Source organism: Meriones unguiculatus, chromosome 18 (genome assembly GCF_030254825.1).
Source record: "Meriones unguiculatus strain TT.TT164.6M chromosome 18, Bangor_MerUng_6.1, whole genome shotgun sequence".
NCBI classification, from domain to species: domain Eukaryota; kingdom Metazoa; phylum Chordata; class Mammalia; order Rodentia; family Muridae; genus Meriones; species Meriones unguiculatus.
Genome location: NC_083365.1, coordinates 73474835 through 73495988, shown reverse-complemented (window position 1 = coordinate 73495988; position 21154 = coordinate 73474835). Strand labels below are relative to the sequence as shown.

The window sequence follows — 21154 nt, the reverse complement described above, 5'->3', positions numbered from 1 at the left end:
CGTCTTCCCCTGTCAGTGACAATCAGTGTCACCTACTATTGAGGTTCACAGCTGTTGCAAGAGGAGGCAGCTCTTCCACCTTGTGGCTAGTGATACCCATCCTTTCTTCCTCTCCCATCTGAATCTATCTCTCTTCTTTTTCCTGTTACACTCTTAAGATACAGAACTCATGACACAGAGGCAAGAAAAGAAGCCCTTAGCACGTGCTGACAGCCTGCTGACTACAAGGTCAGGAAGCACTTACTGAGCTGAATCGGCTAAGGAAAAGAAGAAACTGACATTATGTCTAAGGCTCCTGAGGTCCACAAACACCTCAGGAAGGGAGTAAGTACAGGCCTATGAAACCAAGCTCTCTATGCACATCCCTTGGACTCTCTTCCCCAGACCCTTCTTTCCTCTCCCTTGTCTATCCTCCCTCCACTGGGAGTGCCGTTAGGGGAAGTAGTTTCAAAGGAAGGGAACCATGTCTGTGTCTTTCAGTCCACTGAATTACTTCTCCACATCTGCTCAGTCTGGGAACAGGAGCTGCAGAAGAGGCTCAGAAACCCAGGCAGAACCTGTCACCTTTCATCTCCTTAGCCCTCCCCAATTCGCAAACCCAAAATGAGCCCTGCTTGTCAATCATGACCTACCCTGGACTCTGGCTTCCTCCATGCCAGGGAAGGAATTTGCAAGGGAAACTTTGGGAAATTAAACTAGATGAAGAGTCTTTGCCCCAGGGCAGGAGAGGGACTTCTAATTGAGTTCTCACTGGGGTGAAGGTCACCCACAGCTTGATTCTCCTTGCAGAAAGAAATGAGAAGGCTGTGGAAGCCAGGAATCAGGGACAGGTTCAAACAAATGCCGAAAAATCAGTACCTCTGCAGCTGAAGAGAAACATCCAGGCTAGCCTACGCTTCTAATTTCTACCAGGCAATTTACTGTCATTAGTGCTGGGGTTCCCCAGTACCTGGGGAACAGATTTGTCAGACAGAAGGTCTGGGTGTCCTCAGGGGTAGGCCTGCATGCCCAGCATCTTTGTAGCCTTGGGATCAAAGCCCAGTGCTGAGGGAAGAGGGCTGGGACTTTGCTATAATGAAGAGACTGGGCGTGTTAGCTGCTTTTCTCTGTAACGAAACACCTTACAAGAGCAACCTGATGAAGGACAAGGTTACTAGGGCTCAGAGTTTGAGGGTGCAGTCTCCACAGAAGGAGCATGAGGACAGACTGCATCACATCTGGGGGGTCTCCCACCTCAATTCCCCCAAACTACAGACACCCTTACAGAGCCGCCCACAGGCTCGTCTTCTACAGGATTTCAGGTTGTGTCAACTTGACAATCAGCTGAGAATCATCAGAGAGAATTCGGATGTAGGAGTGGGGCCATTTGCCTTATAACATGGGAGACTTGGGCTTGGTCACCTGGCAAGAGAGGTGCCCAGACCACACAAGGAAAACCATGGCAAGAACATTTACTTCAGACTAAAACAGGGAGATATTCCTCAGGGCATAAAGGGCTGCACAACGCAGCAGAACAATGAAAGAGCTGGCAGTGAGATCGGCCAAGCCTGGCCAGCACCTACACAGCCCCTAAGGCTGCCTGGTCCAGAGGAGAAGGCACAGCTGGCTTCTAACTCCCTTTTAGGTTCTTCCCCCGAAGTCCCCAGTGATAAACTTAACTTGTCTTTTGACACAGGTCTCGTGTATCTCAGGCTTTCCTCCAACTCACTACGTAGCCAAGGATACCCTGAACTTGCCGAAGTTCCTCCCTCTACCTCCCAGCTGGTAGGATTATAGGCGTGTGCCACTCTGCCCAGTTTAGGCAGTGCTGGGGAAACTCTGGGCTTTGTGTAATGCTAGACCATCACTCTTCCCAAAGGAGAAACAGGTACCATCTGACCACATGACCCAGGGCGCCTGCTAACTGCTCTGAGATCTGCATTTGAAATGTACATATACTAACGAAAATGAAAATCAGACAAAAAAGAAGAAAGATGGTAACAGCAGGTAAAAATTCAGTCCATAAGAACACAGCAGCCAACTGCCAAGGGAAAGCAGATTCAGGAAGAAAAGAGCTCAGATGTCTCAGGAAATCCCCGAAACTTACAAGACACATGAAACCCCTCCTTACCAATGCTATATAAGCAGGAAGGACAGCACCATTATGCACAATGGCTGAAAGGGAGAAGGAACCCAAGATCACACTGACAGATGTATTAAACAAAACATGCAATGGAATATCATTCAGCATTAAAAAGGAAATAAATTCTAACATGCCTCAAAAATAATGAGCCTTAAAGAATATGCTTGTTCAACCATGTTCGTAGCAGCTTTATTCATAACAGCCAGAACCTGGAAACAACCCAGATGTCCCTCAGTTAAGGAATGGATACAGAAATTGTAGTACATTTACATAATGGAATACTACTCAGCAATTAAAAATAAGGAAATCAAGATATTTGCAGGCAGACGGTGGGAACTAGATCCTGAGTGAGGTATCCCAGAAGCAGAAAGACACACATGGTGTATACTCACTTATAAGTGGGTACTAGACTCATAAGATAGGATAAACATACTAAAATCTGTACACCTAAAGAAGCTAAACAAGAAGGAGGACCCAGAGTAAGATGATCAATCCTCACTTAGAAAGACAAATAGGATGGACATTGGAAGTAGGAGAAAACAAGAAACAGGACAGGAGCCTACCACAGAGGGCCTCTGAAAGACTCTACCAAGCAATGTATCAAAGCAGATGCTGAGACTCATAACCAAACCTTGGGCAGAGTGCAGGAATCATACAAAAGAAGGGGGAGTTAAAAAGAGCTGGAGAGGACAGGAGCTCCATAAGGAGAGCAACAGAACCAAAATATCTGGGCACAGGGGTCTTTTCTGAGACTGATTCTCCAACCAAGGACCATGCATGGATATAACCTAGAACCCCTGCTCAGATGTAGCCCATGGCAGCTCAGTCATGTGCTCAGTCCAAGTGGGTTCCCTAATAAGGGGAAAAGGGACTGTCTCTAACATGAACTCAGTGGCTGGCTCTTTGACCTCCCCACCCTCTGTGGAAAGAGCAGCCTAGCTAGGATACAGAAGAGGACATTGCAGCCAGTCTTGATGAGACCTGATAAGCTAGAGTGAGATGGAAGGGGAGGATGACCTCCCCTATCAGTGGACTTTGAGAGGGGCAGGGAGGAGATGAGGGAGGAAGGGTGGGGTTGGGAGGAAATTAGGGTTAGGGTTAGGGTTAGGCTACCGCTGGGATACAAAGTAAATAAACTGTAATTAATATATATAAAAATTTAATAAAAAAGGGAGGTGAGGTGCACTCCCACAAAGAAAAAAAAAAAGGATAGGCTATGTGAAATGAGCCAGACACAAAAGGACATACTGTACGACTCCACTTTTCTGAAGTACCTAGCACACTCAGATTCAAGGAGACAAAAAGCGGAATGGTGGTTGCTAGGCACAGGGCAGGATGATGGGTGGGGAGTTGGTGCAACGCGGACAGAGTTCTGGCTGTGCAGAACGGGAAGAGTTCTGTAGAGGAGTAGTGAGGGCTGCAGAGCAGTGTGGGTGCGCTCACAGTACCCGGCGGCATAGTCAAAGTGCTCAGCTCTCCGCAGACTCAGCAGACTGCTCACTTAGCACACACAAGGCCCTGGGCTTGACCCTAAGCACTGCATAAGCCTGAGTACGGAAAAGGTCAAGCTAGGGGGTAAGAACTCCAGAGTCATCTGGGTTACACAGCTGGTTCCAGGACAGCCTGGGGGATATGAAACACTGTCTCAAAACACCAAACAAACAAACAAAAGAAAGGAAGACGAAGAGGCGGAGAATGTTTGTTTTTAAAGACTTAAGAAAGATTATTGTGTTGTAGTTTCAGCTTTTTGCACCCTAGTATCTTCCTCCGAAGGCTGAGAGCTCTGTGGGCCCCACACTGAAATGGCTCTGTTTGCTCGGTCTGGGAGCACTACCATATGGTTCTGGAGATAGTGATGATTTGTTCCCAAGGGCTGCCAAGATGGCTTGGAGTAAAGGCGACTGCCACCAAGCCTGATGACCAGCGTTCCATCTCCGATGAGGAGAAAACCCCACAAGTTGCCCTTTGTCCTCCACTTGTGTGCCATGGTGGACACACACAAGCACACACACACACACACACACACACACACAGCCTCTATAAATAAATAAACAAATAAACAATTAAATATTTTGAAAGGGACAAAAGAAGAAAACAAACAAACAAAAAGTGATGAAAACGTAAAGTCTTACATTCTGTGTATTTTACTGAAATAGGCAGTTGAAGCAAACCAAGCAGCTAATCCAGGCTGCTCTTCCTTTAAGGGAAAAAAGATGTTCATGAGGGCGTAGGAGGATAATGGAGGCAGCCAAGAGTCCTTCTTCTCCTTTTCCGCTCTTCCAACTCCAGGTTAAGTCACACAAGGACCTCAGCCCAGATGCGCACGGACAGACTCACCTCACTGAGGTAAATAAAGAAGGAGCAGGAGGTCCCGTCCACCCCATAGTCTGCGTAGCAGGGATCCGAGCGCCACATGTCTTTCATCCACTGAAACGAGAGGAGGGGGCATGGCTGAGGGGGCCTCAGAGAAGGGGGTGAGAGGACAGGGGCACAGTGGAGTGGGCAACTCAAGCCATGGCCCATGGATAGGGCAGAACCAAGAGTCTCTGAGCTGAGGGCCAGGTGACCAGAGGCTTAGCTTCTGCAGTTGCTGCCAGAGCAGAGGAGCTTTGTATAAGCAGAGAGCACTGGGAGCAGGGGGCAGAAGAGTGTTAGCAAGACTCCAGGGGCCCTTCCATCCAACACCCTCAGGAGGGTCCACAGCCATGGCACAGGGCCTGCGGTGCAGAGCTCAGGCCAAGAACGCACCTAAGTATCAATGAGCACTTACAGCTGTGCCCAGAGGACACTGCCCCTAGGAGGTTCTCACCATTAACAAGTATTTGAATGACAACCTTTCTCTGAACACCACTGGCAGGAATGGTCTCCAGGAGCGGGCCAAACAAATATATAGATTTATACTTTATATATATATATATATATATATATATATATATATATATATATATATAAAAGTATATATATATATATACTTTTTTTTTTCCCCCACATAATCTAAGAACACACAAAAAAAGATCAGGAACCCAGGTATGCACTGGGAACAGCAGCTCTGGGAGCAGCCAGGCCAGCTGGAGGTGCAGGGCTTGGAAAGACAGAGCCAAAAGTGGTCCAGGTGTGGCTAGTGAGGGCCACTGCTGACCTGCCCATGGAGTGGCTGAGCAGAAAAGGGCCATCACTAGCATGGTGGAAACACTGGGAAAGGCATGGCTTCAAAGCTCACTGGCACACTTGCATCTTTGAGAGGGGAAAGAGATGGAGGCTGGTGGGAGGAAAAGGCGCAGCTTTTGCTTTACCTTGATTTTTCCCTCGCAGTGGGGGTAGCCATCCATAGGAGGCAATACACATTTTTCTTGAACTCCATTAATGATATCTGCAAAGAACAGGAAACAAAAGAAACCATGAGATCCATAATAGAGAAGCCCAACATCACAGCCGGCATAGGCTGAGAGAGAAGCTGAAATAGAGAGATCTGCATGGGGGCAAGGTTCCGATCCATAGAGCCCCTCCAGCTCCGGGCAAACCTGCTGTCATAGCAGGATACTGTTGCTAGGAGACAGGGTGTGGTGGTATGGAATGAAAATGCCCCCCAGAAACTCAGAGAGAGTGCCATTATTGAAGGTGTGGCCTTGCTGGAGGAACTGTGTTATTTGGGGTGGTCTTTGAGGTCTCAGATGATCAAGTCAGGCCCAGCCCACGGGTTCACTGTCTCTTGCTGCTGCCTGCTAATCCTGATGTAGAATTCTCAGCTACCCCTCCAGCACATCTGCTTATATGACACATTCCCAACATGATAATGGACAATGTTATGAATTGTTAAGTCAGCTCCAGTTAAATGTTTTCCTTTGTAAGAGCTGCCATGGTCATGGAGTCTGTTCACAGAATAGAAACCCCAACCACGACAGGGGCCATGCCATCAGCAAGGAGTAGTCTTTAAAGAGAGGGATGTCGGCATCTGTGAGAGCCATCCTCTCTTCCTCACTGCCCCCTCCCGTCTGCTTGTATCTTCATGTGTACGGAGGCACATATGTGCATGCACGTGAGACCAGTTTCAATCTAAGGTGTCATTCCTTAAGAACGTTCTACAGTCTTTGTTTTTTGAGATATGGTCTCTCACTGACCCGGCACTCAACACATAGGTTAGGCTGGCTGTCCAGCAAGTCCCAGGGTTCTTCCTGCCTCTACCTCCCCAGCCCTGGGACGCCAGCGTGTGCCAACACTTAACATAGTGGGGATCAATCATGCCATTGTACGCACCTCACCATGACCATCTCCACACACTCTGCACCTCACCATGACCATCTCCCCAGACTCTGCACCTCACCATGACCATCTCCCCAGACTCTGCACCTCACCATGACCATCTCCCCAGACTCTGCACCTCACCATGACCATCTCCCCACACTCTGCACCTCACCATGACCATCTCCCCACACTCTGCACCTCACCATGACCATCTCCCCAGACTCTGCACCTCACCATGACCATCTCCCCAGACTCTGCACCTCACCATGACCATCTCCCCAGACTCTGCACCTCACCATGACCATCTCCCCAGACTCTGCACCTCACCATGACCATCTCCCCAGACTCTGCACCTCACCATGACCATCTCCCCAGACTCTGCACCTCACCATGACCATCTCCCCACACTCTGCACCTCACCATGACCATCTCCCCAGACTCTGCACCTCACCATGACCATCTCCCCAGACTCTGCACCTCACCATGACCATCTCCCCAGACTCTGCACCTCACCATGACCATCTCCCCAGACTCTGCACCTCACCATGACCATCTCCCCAGACTCTGCACCTCACCATGACCATCTCCCCAGACTCTGCACCTCACCATGACCATCTCCCCACACTCTGCACCTCACCATGACCATCTCCCCACACTCTGCACCTCACCATGACCATCTCCCCAGACTCTGCACCTCACCATGACCATCTCCCCAGACTCTGCACCTCACCATGACCATCTCCCCACACTCTGCACCTCACCATGACCATCTCCCCACACTCTGCACCTCACCATGACCATCTCCACACTCTGCACCTCACCATGACCATCTCCCCACACTCTGCACCTCACCATGACCATCTCCCCACACTCTGCACCTCACCATGACCATCTCCCCACACTCTGCACCTCACCATGACCATCTCCACACTCTGCAAACGCTCTTCTTAAGAACACAATGACCTTGATTTTATTTGGAAATGGATGGTATCTGATAGGTAAAAGGTACCTGGTTATCTTTCCATCTCTGTTTTATAGGGGTGGTGGAAAGAACAGAGAAAACTGGGCTCATAAAACTCCTCCAAACTTCAGGAAATGCGGCCATCTGTCCTCCCAGTGGAAACTAAGCCAAATCATCCCGTCTAGCTCTGCCACTAACAGCAAGAATAAACATTTTTGGAGGAAGAGTGACACTGTGCCCCTGGCACCTCACACATTAGTTCCTCTCAAAAGATAAGGGTCTCCAGCAACTGTTTTGTATGTACAACAAGGTGGCATTTCTCCTTGTATACCTGACAAGAACACGTGGCCACCTTATCAGATGGCCCTTGTGGAGTGAGCCCACACAAGCACTTCCCCTGGCCCAGAGCCTTGCCCCAGCCAGAAGCCAGCGATCTCTACACTGGGCCTGGAGATGCGGCTCTTGCCAGCACCTTCATCAGCCAGCCTGGCTGTACGAACCAGTCACAGTAAATCAGAGGGAATCAGCCACAAAGAAAGACCACCTCCCACTAGAATGACCTCATACAACTTATTCTCTGCTTGGCAAATCTTTGTCTACAACTGCTTTCCACGATGAGAAAATGGATTTCTAAAACTAGGCCCTGAACAGTTGTTTCAGTTACCGCGCCGTTGCTGTGACAGAACACCACAATCAAAAGCAAACTGAAGAGAAAGGGTTTATTTGGCTCACAACCCACCAACTGTGAGAGACCAAGGCAGGAACCTAAGCAGGACAGGAACGTGGAGGAAGGAGCTGAAACAGAACCATGAATGAATACTGCTTACTGGCTTGCTCCACCTGCTTTTTGTCTTTTTTTGGTTTTTCGAGGAGCCTTGGCTGTCCTGACCTCACTTAGTAGACCAGGCTTGAACTCACAGAGGTCACCTGCCTCTGCCTCCCAGTGCTGGGGTTACAGGTGTGCACCACCAGGTATGTACCGCCTTTTCCTGCCTGCTTCTCGCACAACCCAGTGGCACTTCCTGCATCCATCGTTAAGACAATACCCCATGGGCATTCCAACAAGCCAATCTTGGAGGCATTTTCTCAATTTCCTCTTCCCGGATATGTTTAGGTCTGTGTGGAGCTGAAAAGCACCAACCAACCAGCTCACCAAGTATTCTAGGCAGAAGATCTCAAGGTCACAGGAGGCTCCCTGCTCCCCAATGGACTAGAGAAGCCGAGGTGTAAATAATCCACAAGAGCTACTTGCACGCTCACAGGGGACACCCGGGTTGAGTGACCCTGGTTTGTAATGCCTGGGACCCTCTGCCTCAGACTCCACAGTTCTTCACGTGTGCACAGGCTTGGTAGGCGGCACATCTCCAACAGAGGACCCCAAATCCAAAGTTAGGCTTTATTTAGAAGTCATTTTATTCTTATAATTTATTTAAGCTCTCATCTCATTCCTAGTCTATCACCTTCCACTTTTCTTGCAGACCCCTCCTGCTTCTCTCTTTGTTGTGGTTTTCTTTCATATCTCATATGTATGCACAGACACACATGAGTTTCTGTTTCTATATGAAATGTAGATCCACGAATGGGGGAAGGCATGGCATTGTTTGTGAGAGCAGCTCTGGTTGTGTTCATATTTTTGCAGAGAGCCTGCCATCACGCTGCATGCCACTTTGAAAAGCATGTTTTGTATTTCACTGCTTTTATGGATTTTAGCTTAAAGAGCTGGAAACACCATCAGCACTGCATTTCTTGTATGGTTGTGGGCCTAGCCTCTCACGGCTGAGCCATCTCTCCAGCCCCAGCATCGCATCTCAAAAGCCTATCTGCTGACTCTCTGCTTTCCCGGATTCCTAAAGCTACAGCCTGGAGAGGTGAAAAAGACCCGAGTTCAGTGAGGAAACAAACCTCGTTAAGCCCTTTCTCTGTGTGAAGCACTACGAATCTCTACCACAGGTCTTTTGGGTGAGTGCATGTGTGTGAGTGTGACTGTGTATGTGAGTGTTAACACATACACACCAAGCATGACACGTGGAGTCAGAGGACAACCTTGGGTGACGGTACTTATCTTCCATCTTGCTTGAGAAAGGGTCTCGTATTCTCCACTGCACATTTCCAGGCTTGCTGCCTCTGAGTTTCTGGGGGTTCTGCCTCCACCCCCAGTCTTGCTTAGGAACACTAGCATTTACTGACACGCACTACTGCGCCCAGAGTTACATGGGTTCTGGGGAGCAGACTCAGGTCCTCACGACTGTGAGGCAAGTGCTTTATTCACTGAGCCATCTCCCTAGCCCTGGCTGTCCTTTCAGGTCAGGATTATTTCCACCCAGCTGTGTCAAGGTATTCACGGCGCACTGCACAATCACAGCTTTTGTGTTCTGCCTGGGAAATGTGAGCACTGAGTGTGGAGGAGTAAATGGACAAGGTGTTATTCTGTTTAGAAAGGAACCTGTGCTGGCCTCCCGGACTTGCCAAGAACCTGAAGCTGGGGTAGTACCCGTATGCAAATACTAAAGAATCAGACAGAACGTCACATGAAACCACATTGCCACTCGGGGGAATGGAGAGATGGCTCAGCATGCAAAGCAGTTGCTGCATAAGAACTAGCTCGACAGTTCAGATCCCAGAACCCATGTAAACGGCAGGCAGGTGTGACGGCCTGGCTCTAATGCCAGTGTTGTGAAGGCCCAGACAGGGGTTCTCAGAGCACCTTGCTTAGCAACAGCAGCCAAGTCGGGGTGTTTAAGTGGCTTCAAGAGAAAGCACAAGAAGAGCAATCAAAGAAGATGCGTGGCATCAACCTCTTGCTTCCAGAAGCATGAACACAGTGCATCCACACGTGTGTATGCTGATACTCATGTGAACACACACACGCACATATGTGCACAGGGTCCATACCTATAACAACAACAAATTTCCAAAAGCATCTAGCCAAACCATCATGTGCTATTTACACTTCCCTTTGTCACATACTCTGTTCTCAGTTTCCTGCAGGATTATTGGCCTAATGGTTCTTCTACACATTAGTGAGCAGTGAGGTCAGGTGAGGGACACTGCAGAAGAGGGACAGGCAGCTTGATGCGTGTTCCCAGACCAGAGTGCTTTACCAGGAGAAGCCCCACCCTAATGAGTGAAGACAGGCAGTCACCCCTCGGTCTAGGAGGGTGGAGAGGGGAGGCGATAGAGAAAGCCTGGACACAAGGCAGCCTGAGAGGAGCCATGACTGGACAGCCCAGCGGGCACTGCAGGTGAGAGGGCTCAAACTCCAGGCTCAGGCCCTAACGTACTGATTCCCACGGCAGGCAGCTAGAGAGCTGCTGTGTATATGAAGTCTGGGGAGACAACCACCATTAACTGAATGGAAGGGAAAAAAGTGAACTCTGACCATTTTATTTTGGGCGTTAAAGATAAAAACACATTAAGGAAAAGAACACAGTGTACTCTAAAAACTAGCACATAGGATCTTTACTGCTGGACAGAATTCATATCTAACATAAGCTGCTCAGGAGATGAAATTCCCCTTAAACTGGTAGCTCAGCTGGAAGAGAGCTTGCCTGGGTCCCATCCCTAGCACCCACATAAAGCAGGCGTGGTTACACACTTGTAGTCTCGGTATGAAGGCAAAAGGGTCTGAAGTTCGGTGCTAAGAGTCCATCTTGGTGGCAAAGGCAGGATGTAAGGAGCAGGAGGCTGGCTGGTCACACTGCATCCTCAGACAGGAAGTGGTGCCATGGGTGAAGACCCTAACAACCCTAATGACATACGTCTGCCAGCAAGTCTCCACTTCCTAACGGTTTCACAACTTCCCAAACAGTGCGGCCAGCTGGACAGTGCCATGACTAACCATTGAAAGATTAGGGGAGACAGTTCCCACTCAGACCACAACAGCTCCCGTTCGTGCCACACCCTTGGGAGCCTCTCTCCTCTCTCAAGAATTGCTGCAAATCTTTCTAAGGACCTCGTCACCCTTCCTGGGCCAGGTCCTTGAGGCCTGCAATCACACGAGGTCTCGTTTAACGCAGAGCAGCTGTGACAGCAGAGCCTGGGATATGCGCAGCCTGAAAGAGCGCGCACAGGCTCTCACCATTGCCGCCCGGTATTCAACCTACAGAATGAATGTTCTTTGTGCCTGTCCCGCCCGCCTGGTCGTTACGCCCCAGTGCCTGCCGGTGGAGGGTAAGGGAGACAGATCGCAGGACTTCAGATCGGAGCAGGAGAAAAGCCTGGTTATTTGGAAGTGAAAGTAAAGGCGCCGCAGCGCTATGAATGTGTGTACATACTCTCTGTGGCTTACAGAGGAAAAGGAATCTGCGACACGTGGGTAATCAGGGCCCTGCATGAATCTGCACGCACTCTTCTCCACGTAAACGGCACTTTCTGCAAGTCTACACCTCGCTCCTGCTTTCATCTTTCCTGCAACCAAGTGCCCACCAGTATTTTAAGCAACAAGAGAAAGAACGTGAAATAGTCCACATGGGTATCCAGTTACAATAAATGGGCAAGGCAAGCACTGTTATAGACTGGGAGGGTGCTAGCTTTACATTTCAGAAACATTAAAAAAAATAGGCTACGCTCTATATTCCCGGAAAAAATAGTTTTAAAAAGTTACAAACTGACATATTTTGAGACATTCTCAGCTGTCAATACTAATGAGAATATGAAACTGGGAAGTAGGCTGAAAACATTAGGAATTCACGGTGACAGTGACACACGTGGCGCGGCATTCTCAGGTAGCGCCTTAGGCTATTGGCATGACCACACCCTCCCGGAAGGCCTGGATCCTCACGGGTAGTTTTCCTGGGAAGTGGAGCCATGGGGCCCTGACAGTTCCTGAAATGTGCACATGTACTTTTTGTTCAGGCCCACAAATAACATTTGTTCAACTTTTCTTCTAGAACAGGCCTGAGTAAAAACAGTCAAAAATGTCAATTTCAAACTGTTGAAAATGTTCAGGACTTGGATCTTGCGAAGTAAAAAGGTAGAAATATATACTCTACATGTCCATGTATTAGTATTTCTTATAATTGGGGAAGAAAAAACAATATAGAATTAGAAAGTATGGAGAAGACTGGCAATTACCTTAAGCTATTTTAGTGTATAAATTCCGTTGTCACAAGACTTCATTGAGGATGTGAATCAACTAAGAAAAGCACCCAAGGTTGGGCATGCCTTTACTCTCACTCAGTACTCAAAAGGTAGAGGCAGAGGCAAGTAGATCTTTGTGGATGCTAGGCCAGCCTGGTCTACATAGGAGAATTCCAGGGCAGCCAAGGTTATATAATGAGACTTAAAAAATAAAATAAAATAAAGAAGAGTGAAAGCCAGCAACATAGCTCAGTGGGTAAAGGTACTTACTGCCCAGCCTAACTACCTGAGTCTGATCCCTAGGACCCGCCCACCCACAACATGGAAGGAGAGAACTGACTCCCACAAATCATCCTCTGATTTCCACATATGTGCCAAGACACATGCATTTCTCTTCACAAAATAAATACATGTAAAAGAAATCATATAAAATCAGCTCACAATAACCTGAATGCCAGAGAACTGACAAGAAATTTAAAGCAGTTGTGACAAAATTAAAAACAAAAGAATAAAGATGAGTGACTAAAAGAATTCTCAGCAGAGAAAACTCAGAAGAAACACACACAGAGAGAATTTGAGAGATGTAAAACAGACTATCTGAAATGGGAAATTCATAGACTAAAAGTAATTAAAGTAGAGACAGCTGAAGAGAAGATCTGTGAACTAGAAAACAATGGAAATGGACAATGAAGGGTGAAGGAAACAGTATAAGCAGAGTCCCAGTGGCATGCAGACGATGGATAAATGGATGCCAAGAGAGACAGTGGTCTGACGGTTAGCTTTAACTGCTAACTTGATACAATAAAGAACCATACGGGAAGGAACTCCCAATGACCGACTGTCTGTATTAGGTTGGTCTGTGAGCGTTTTGATGAAGAATTCTTTTCTTGACAGTGAACTGAGCAAGTAAGCAAGCATGCGCGAATTTCTCCCTGCCCTTGACCGTGAGTGTGACTAGCTGCCTCAAGTTCTCGCTGCCTTGATGCCCCTATAATGATGGACTAGAACCTAGAATTTTAAGCCAAATAAACCCTTTCTCCATTAAGTTGCCTTTTGTCAAATGGAAAAGAAAAATGTTTGAAGAAATAATGGCCAACAACTTTCCAAAGTTTTTTTTTTTTAAATTGCTAACTTCAGATCAAATAATTCAGTGACTCACACAGAAGGCAGAGACAATTATATTTGTTATAACAAAACTGCTAAAGGCCAAAGAGGAAGGAAAACATTGAAGGCAACTAAAGAAAAAAGCAAGATATATCACATAAAAGACAACAGAAAGCAAAGCCACCTGACTTCTCATCAGGAAAGCTGGAACCAAATCAAAAACAAAGACAGATTTGCTGTTTAAGTGCTGAGAGGAGACTCACTGTTAAGCTCTCTACCTACATTCTTGAAAAATGCCAACCAAAGACAGATAAATAAACAGTGCCAGTTTTAGAAAAGATAAATGAGAAATTTCACCACTTGCAGACTGTACAGCAAGAAATAAAAAGCAACCCTTGGGGCTGAAAAGGAAATGCAACCAGATAATAGCAGGAATCTGCAAGGAAATGGAGAGCATCAGAAATGCTGGTCCAGGGCTGGAGGGATGAGTGGGCAGATGCTTGCTGGCAAGCACGAGGACCTGTGGCTTGGTTCTGTTTTTTCCGAGGACACAAAGAAAGCTGAGTTCTGTACTGCGCACTTGCAACCCCAGCCTAGGCAAGGCAGACACACGAGGATCCCTGGGGCTTGCTTGCCTATCAGTCTAGTCAAACGGGTAGGATCAGGCCAGTGAGAGACGCTGCCACTAAATCACTACATCAATCTACAAGCAAAGCAAGCAAGCCAGGAAGAGTCAGAGGAAGACACCTAACACTGACTTCTGCCTTCCACAGGCACACACATGTATGTGCGCCCACTCACACAAGGGAAAAGGCTAATATATGTTCAAGTAGAAAACTATAAGGTGTGTGTGTGTGTGTTGCTTCACCCCCTCCCCCCCTTTTAAAGACAAGGTCTATGTAACTCTGGCTATCCCTGGGTCTTGCTATATAGGCCAGGCTGGCTTAGAACCCACAAAGATCTGCTGTCACTGCCTCTCAAATGCTAGGACTAATGGCTGCCCTCACCAGCTACCACGCTGAGTTTTCCTTCACTTCTTTTATCAGGTCTCCTCTTAATACAAAAGTCCTTTAGAGTACAATGAGGATTAAGAGGTTTCTAGACATATGTAAGAACAATACTAGAAAGGATGGTTGATTAATATGAATTAAACATGAGATTATAATATAATAACACTTTCATCTTCATGAAACACCTTTCAAGGACTGTAGTGTTTACATGGACCAAAGGTCTGCATATACTGTGCCTTCTCCTCTGCATACATATGAAAATGTGTCACTATAAATCACATACAGTAAGATTAACAATAACTAATGTTAAAATTCAATATAAAAATATACTGTAGTCAAAGTTCTTAGAGTATACAGAAGAAATTACAGAAGATTTGTTCTCTTTTAAAATATATTTTAGCAAGGTGTTGTGACACATGCCTTTAATCCTAGCACAGGGGAGGCTGAGGCAAGAGAGTTTGAGGCCAGTCAGCCCTACACAGCAAGCTCCAGGCCAGCCAGCCAAAGCGACACAGTGAGACTTTGTCTCAAAAGACAACACACACACACAAAAATTCCTATTTTTATTTTTATATATGTGGGTATTTGCCCTGGTCAGTATAGTACTCATGGAGGCCAGAAAAGCTCCTAGATTCTTTGAAGCTGGAGTTACAGGTGATTCTGAGCAGCCTAGCAAAGGCACCAGAGTCCTCTGGGAAAATATGAAGTGCTCTTAACCCGTGAGTCATCTTTTCAGCCTTCCAAGGATTTGGATTTGCTCTGAATGTAGATCTTAAAGAGCTCAGCACTGTTTTTTCTTTGTTTAAGTCAAGAGCATACAGCTTTTTACTCAAGGGTAGTGCCTCACTGCTTCTCTTAGCTATACTGGAATTGCAGGCTCTCAACTCTCAAGCTTCGGGCCATTATTGAGTAAAATGAGGGCTATCTGAACACAAGGCCGAGCTGACAGGGAGCACAGTGGCGCCTCTCCAGGAAGGCTAGCGTGAGGGCACATCCCACTGCTCGGAACTTAGAAATGGCTAATTATTTGTGGAGTTTCCCATTTAGGCACACAACTTAAAAGCTGCTGATTGTTTCTGGAATTTCCCATCAACATTTCTAGATCACAGTTAACCCAGGTAACTATATTCATCCAAAGCAAAACCATGGACGGGGGTGGGGAGGAGTACTGTATTAATTCTGGGCAAATTGTACGTTCCTGGTTTCATTTCTGTTGCTGTGATAACAGACTCTGGCCCACAGCAACAAAAGGAAGAAAGGGCTTATTTGGCTCACCATTCTGGGTTTCATGCAGCTTATCTTTTCGGGAGAAGGCAAGACAGGAGCTCAAGCAGGTACTTACATGATATTCACTGTCAAGAACAGACACACCCCTAGAGAAACCAATAGACCCGTACTGCCTGCTTACTGCTTATTTAACCCTCATCCTATATAGCTCAGGATACACACCCCACACATGCTTAGTGGCGGTGCCACCACAGTGGGCGTGGTTTCCTATGTCATTATCAATCAGTACACACCCTTCCCTGACCCCAAACCTGCCTCTGGGCTAACCTGATCTAGATTAACCCATCACTGAGATTCTCTTTTCAGGTTATTCTGGGTTATGTCAAGTTGACCATGCCAACTATCTTTTAATGATTTATTTATTTATTTTAATTTTATGTGCACTGGTGTTTTGCCTGCAGGTATGTCTTTGCCAGGATGTCGGATCCCTGGTAATTGAGCCTACATCCTTTGAAAGAACAGCCCGTGCTCTTAACTGCTGAGCCAGCTCTCCAACCCCAAGTTTTGTTTGGTTGTTTCGTTTTTTGAGCTAGGGCTTCTCTTTGTAGCCCTGGCTGTCCTAGAACTCACTCTGTAGACCAGGCTGGCCTTAAATTCAGAGACAGCCTGCCTCTGCCTCCCAAGTGCTGAGATTAAATGCCTGTGTCACCACTCCTGGCTGCAAACTATATACATCTATTAAGAAAACATACTGTGATCTCCATAGCAGGGGCTGGTAAACAACATTCATTCCATGCTAATTGCCTACTTTTATATTTAAATCTCTGTCTCTTCTATAGTTCATTTGCTGTAATGGCAGAGTTTAACAGCTGCAAGGAGATTAGGACAGTAAAACAGCTCGGTCAGTTCCTTGGCATCTATTGATCCTACTATTGAAGGTGTGTGTGTGTGTGTGTGAGATGACTCAATTTGAGCCACACACACACATCTACCCTTCTGCAGACCATTCTTACCTCAAAACCAGAGTAAAGCAAAAACGAAAAGAAAGCCAGCATGTGGCTGTGCGAGGAGGCCAGAGGCTGTCTTCAGCAATTGCCTTCCTTTATTTCTGACAGTTTCATGGGCACGCACTGTCATCGTAGTCAACTCCTGTTACTCTCTTCTGTTCCAGTTTCTTCCCCGCTGAGTCCCTTTCTCCCAACTAGTGACCAGTGGCTACACCATTAAAGAAGTGGCACAGCATCCTGGAGCCCTTCAGGGTCTCCACAGAAGGGCGGCTTCTCGGACACTTCCTCTAGCCATGATGGGAAGTTGGAGGGTCCAGTCTCGGGCAGTATCCATGGCTACCATGGACTCATGGTTTCTATTGCCAGGCACAGTCTGGATGGCCACATTTCATGGCTCCCCTCTTCCTCATCCTGAGCTCTTAAGCCCTTTCTTTGCCATCCTCTACAAGGTTCTCTGGGCCTTTCGGGTTTTTTTTTTTTTTTTTTTTTTTTTTGAGAAAAGAGCTCTAGCCCAGCCTAGAACTTGCACAGGGTGAGCTCTGTCTCCACCTAGCTTTTCTACGTGTGTTCTGGGGGTTGAACTCGGGTCCTTATGACTGCATAACAAACGTTTACTAACTGAGCCATCCTCCGGCTGCTGGCACGCTCATCCTCCAGGCCCAATTTGTCTTCCCTTCCTGGCTGCCAGCCCCACGGGTGTCAAGCCTGTCACCAGACACAAAGACGGCAGTCCTTGCAGACACTGTTGAAGCAGCTTCCACACCTGTGTGAAACCAAATCCTTTTACCAAAGCCCTCCATGTACACACTGCTCCGAGGGGTTCTGCTTCCTGGGTTAATCTCACTAACACTAACGGAGAAAAGCTGAAGTTAGCTCCTAGAAAAGATGAAGAACACACATAATTCCTGCTAGTGAGAATAACTGAGAATTAAAGAGAAAATAAATTAGCATTTGGAAGGAGAGAAAAAACACCTACAAACCCTACAGCTACACAAGAAAGGCAGAACTGCCTTGTGGGTGGGTAGTCTTCTACCTGGAAAATGAGACAGCTTGTGTGTTCACGTCAAGGTAATTCATAAGACCCCACAAACTGGAAACAACTCACATGCCCAACACCAGAAAAAACTGATAAATCAGTCGTACTCAAACAACTGAACATTACTCTCCAATTAAAACCTCAAAGAATGAACAATTAATATCAGCAGCACAGAGCTATATCTGAAAAACCTTATGCTGGGCTTAAAGAAGCCTCTCTCTCTCTCTCTCTCATGTTCATACTATGAAATTTTGTTTGCATGAAGCTGAGAAGAGGCAGAATTAATGCAGACCGACAGACATCACAGTTACAGCTGCTGATAGGGGACTGGGACCGAACATGTGGAGACACGAGAGACCAGCTGGGTGACAGAGGTGCTCCTCTCCCTGCCTACCACTCTGCTGTGATGGCCACATACACTTACCAGACCCCATCGCAGTGCGATGAGAGGACGTAATCTTCCTGCCTACTCTCCATTCATTAACCCCTTGCTAGCCAGCTTCCTAATTGCTGCCATGAGCTTGGGGGCTAGAACTTGTTCATAGAACCACACTCGAAGTTCAAGCTCAGCTTCCGCTAGAAATGAGGACCTTGGAGTCAAGGAGAACCTCTCTGTTGAAGGGTTTTTCTGTCAGTGGCTGCTCCGAGGTGTCTCAGGAGGGAGTGGACTAGTTCACTGTGTCCCAAGCACAGAGGGGATTCAGTAACAACCTTTGCTCCCAGTGGAGACAGCATGGAGGCAGAGTCACTAGCACCAGGAAACAATTCACCCTCAAACACTTGAGGAAGAAAGGCTGTGACTTCCCTCCCACTGCTGTCTGCAGACGGTGACAGGCACCAGCCAGCCACCTGACAATGTGCAATCCCATTTCTCAGCTGACGTGCAGTAAGTACCTGGCTTTCTGCCTCACACGTGGATCGCCAAAAATAGCCCTGAGCGGCTAAGATGCTCTAAATGAGGGACATGTGAGAGTCATCAGGAATTTCAAATGTTTCAGGGCGACGGCTCTTATGACGTCAGCTGCGCAGGATCTGCCATCCCCTAGGACAAACCTTCGGCCATGTCTGTGAGGGAGTTTCTAGGCTGGGCCAGCTGAGATGGGCAGACCTATCTTAACTGTGGGTGGCATCATTCTGTGCATGGCGGTCCTGGACTAAATGAAGTGGACAAAGCAGATCAACCAGTGTTCACCACTCTCCCTCTGGCTGGGGGGTGCAAAGACCAGCTGCCTGCCTTCCCCCCCCATAATGGCTGTACCCTCAAACCAGGCACCCAGAGAAATCCTTCCTCCACAATGTTGCATTGCTCTGATACTGTGCCACTGCAGTGAGGAAAGCAAAACACCCAGCCAATAAACCCAGCGAACAGAGCACAGCTGCCACTTTCAAAATCAAGTCCAATAACCGAAAAGTCTCAGGAAGGAGGTGCCTTCTTTACTTTGAATCTGCTCATTAGAACACAGAGGTGAGCAGAACCTAAAGCTCTGCCAAAGAGCTGCAGCCTGAGGAGGACTCAGCATCCCGTGACACACGTTTACATGCTGACAGATGTGTGCATGACGCAAGGTTATGAGAATGGCAAGGAGGAACTTAAGAAGTACGTGTGTGTGTGTGTGTGTGTGTGTGTGTGTGTATGTGTGTGTGTGTGTGTTTTAAGGAAGAGTAATGGTTAATTCTGATTTGACAGGATCTGGAATCACCTATTAGAGAAATCTCTGGGCATGTCTGTGAGGAGTTTCACATTTGATTAACTGAGGTGGGAAGAATCACTCTAAATGTGGGGTAGCATCACCACATGGGCTGGGGTTCTGGATTGAATGAAAAGGAGACGGTGAGCCAGGCACGATGGTGGCAGCTGCAGTGCACGCCTTTATTCCCAGCACTCTGGGAGCAGAGGCAGAAGGATCTCTGTGAGTTCAAGGCCAGTCTGGTCTATAGAGTGAGTTCTAGGACAGCCAAGGCTACACAGAGAAACTCTGTCTCAAAAAAACCAAAATATAAAAAAAACAAAAACTACTTAATTTTTAAGTTTTTAAAAGGAGTAAGAACAAAAGAAAGTGAGCTGAGCAGCAACATTCCTGTCTCTGTGTCTCTCTCTCTATGAGGCCACCTCACTCTCCTGCTGCCATGATTTCCACGATGGAGTATATCCCTTCTTAAACCGTGGGCTGAACTAAATCCTACTGTGTAAAGTTGCTCTCATCGGGAACTAACTAATGCAGGTGGTGACAGGGGTCTTTGCTAAACAACCACGTGATGTCTCAGGATGCCTCTGGACACCCACAAAAGGCATTAAAGAAAGCTATTTTTGAAATGAGATTTTTTTTGGAGTCTCTCTCTCTCTCTCTCTCTCTCTCTCTCTCTCTATATATATATATATATATATATATATATATATATATATATATATATATATATCTAACTTAAAGAAAACTTGAAGAAAAAGATGCAGGGCAAGCACTATATACTTATTTAAATATCACCCAGATCTCACATAGGAGGGGAGTTTCCTCCCTGTGCCACAGTGTTTGACTTGATTTCACTTTTTATTTTCTGTTGGTTTCTTGTTTTGCTTCTGTGTCTGTACACAGGTACAAGGTCGAGTGTGAGTGGTTGGCTTGGAGCCCCTCCCGTCTAATATGCTAATTCACACACAGCTTCTTTAACGCCTTATGACTGGGCCTACCTCAGGTCTCCAATCTAAACCCTGGCTCACCCACTAGTTCACTGCTTGCCCCGAACCAGAAAGCATCCTCAGCCTGGTAGCCAGGTTCCCTCCTGTCAGCTGTGATGCTGGAGGTGGGAGTTTTCTACGCTCTGCTCCAAATCAAGTCAACTCCACTTATCAACGAATCTGCCAGTGTTCCCAGCATGCCTTGCCCAGATTCCAGGTTTGGGGAATGGTAGCAACTCCAGGCAAAAAGGCTCTTATACAAATGTATGAGTTTGTCTTGAGCTATTATTTTCAATTTGGCAGATGTCTTCCTTAAGTCAATTGCCAAAGCCCTTAAAATCATTGCTTTTGAGAATTTTGTCCAGCTTAATTACTTATTACTTCTGATATTTAAATCTTTGGTTTCTTTGTAAATAATTTATTGTTTATTTATATGTATTTATTGTGTATGTGTTACATAGGGTTTTATTGCATTGAAGAGACACCATGACTACAGTAACTCTTATAAAGGAAAACATTAACTTTGGGGCTGGCTTATACAGTTTCAGAGGTTTAGTCTGTTATTGTCACGGTGAGAAACATGATGGCATGCAGGCGGACATGATACTAGAGAAGGAGTTGAAAGTTCTACATCTGTATCTGCAGACGGAAGGCGACTGTCCCCTTGGTGTGGCTTCAGCATGTGAGACCTC

The 21154-nt window shown here is 46.9% G+C and overlaps 1 protein-coding gene across 4 annotated transcripts in view; it reads right to left on the bottom strand.

Moving 5' to 3' along the window:
• Positions 1-21154, bottom strand: part of Mgat5 (alpha-1,6-mannosylglycoprotein 6-beta-N-acetylglucosaminyltransferase) — a 278229-nt gene that overhangs the window by 112559 nt on the left and 144516 nt on the right. For all 4 annotated transcript variants that reach the window (XM_060371867.1, XM_021641418.2, XM_060371868.1 and 1 more), the window contains 2 exons: positions 5416-5492; positions 4460-4549 (listed from right to left, as the gene is read on the bottom strand). In XM_060371867.1, the coding sequence (XP_060227850.1) occupies positions 4460-4549; positions 5416-5492 (167 nt within the window). The remainder of the gene's footprint in view (positions 1-4459; positions 4550-5415; positions 5493-21154) is intronic.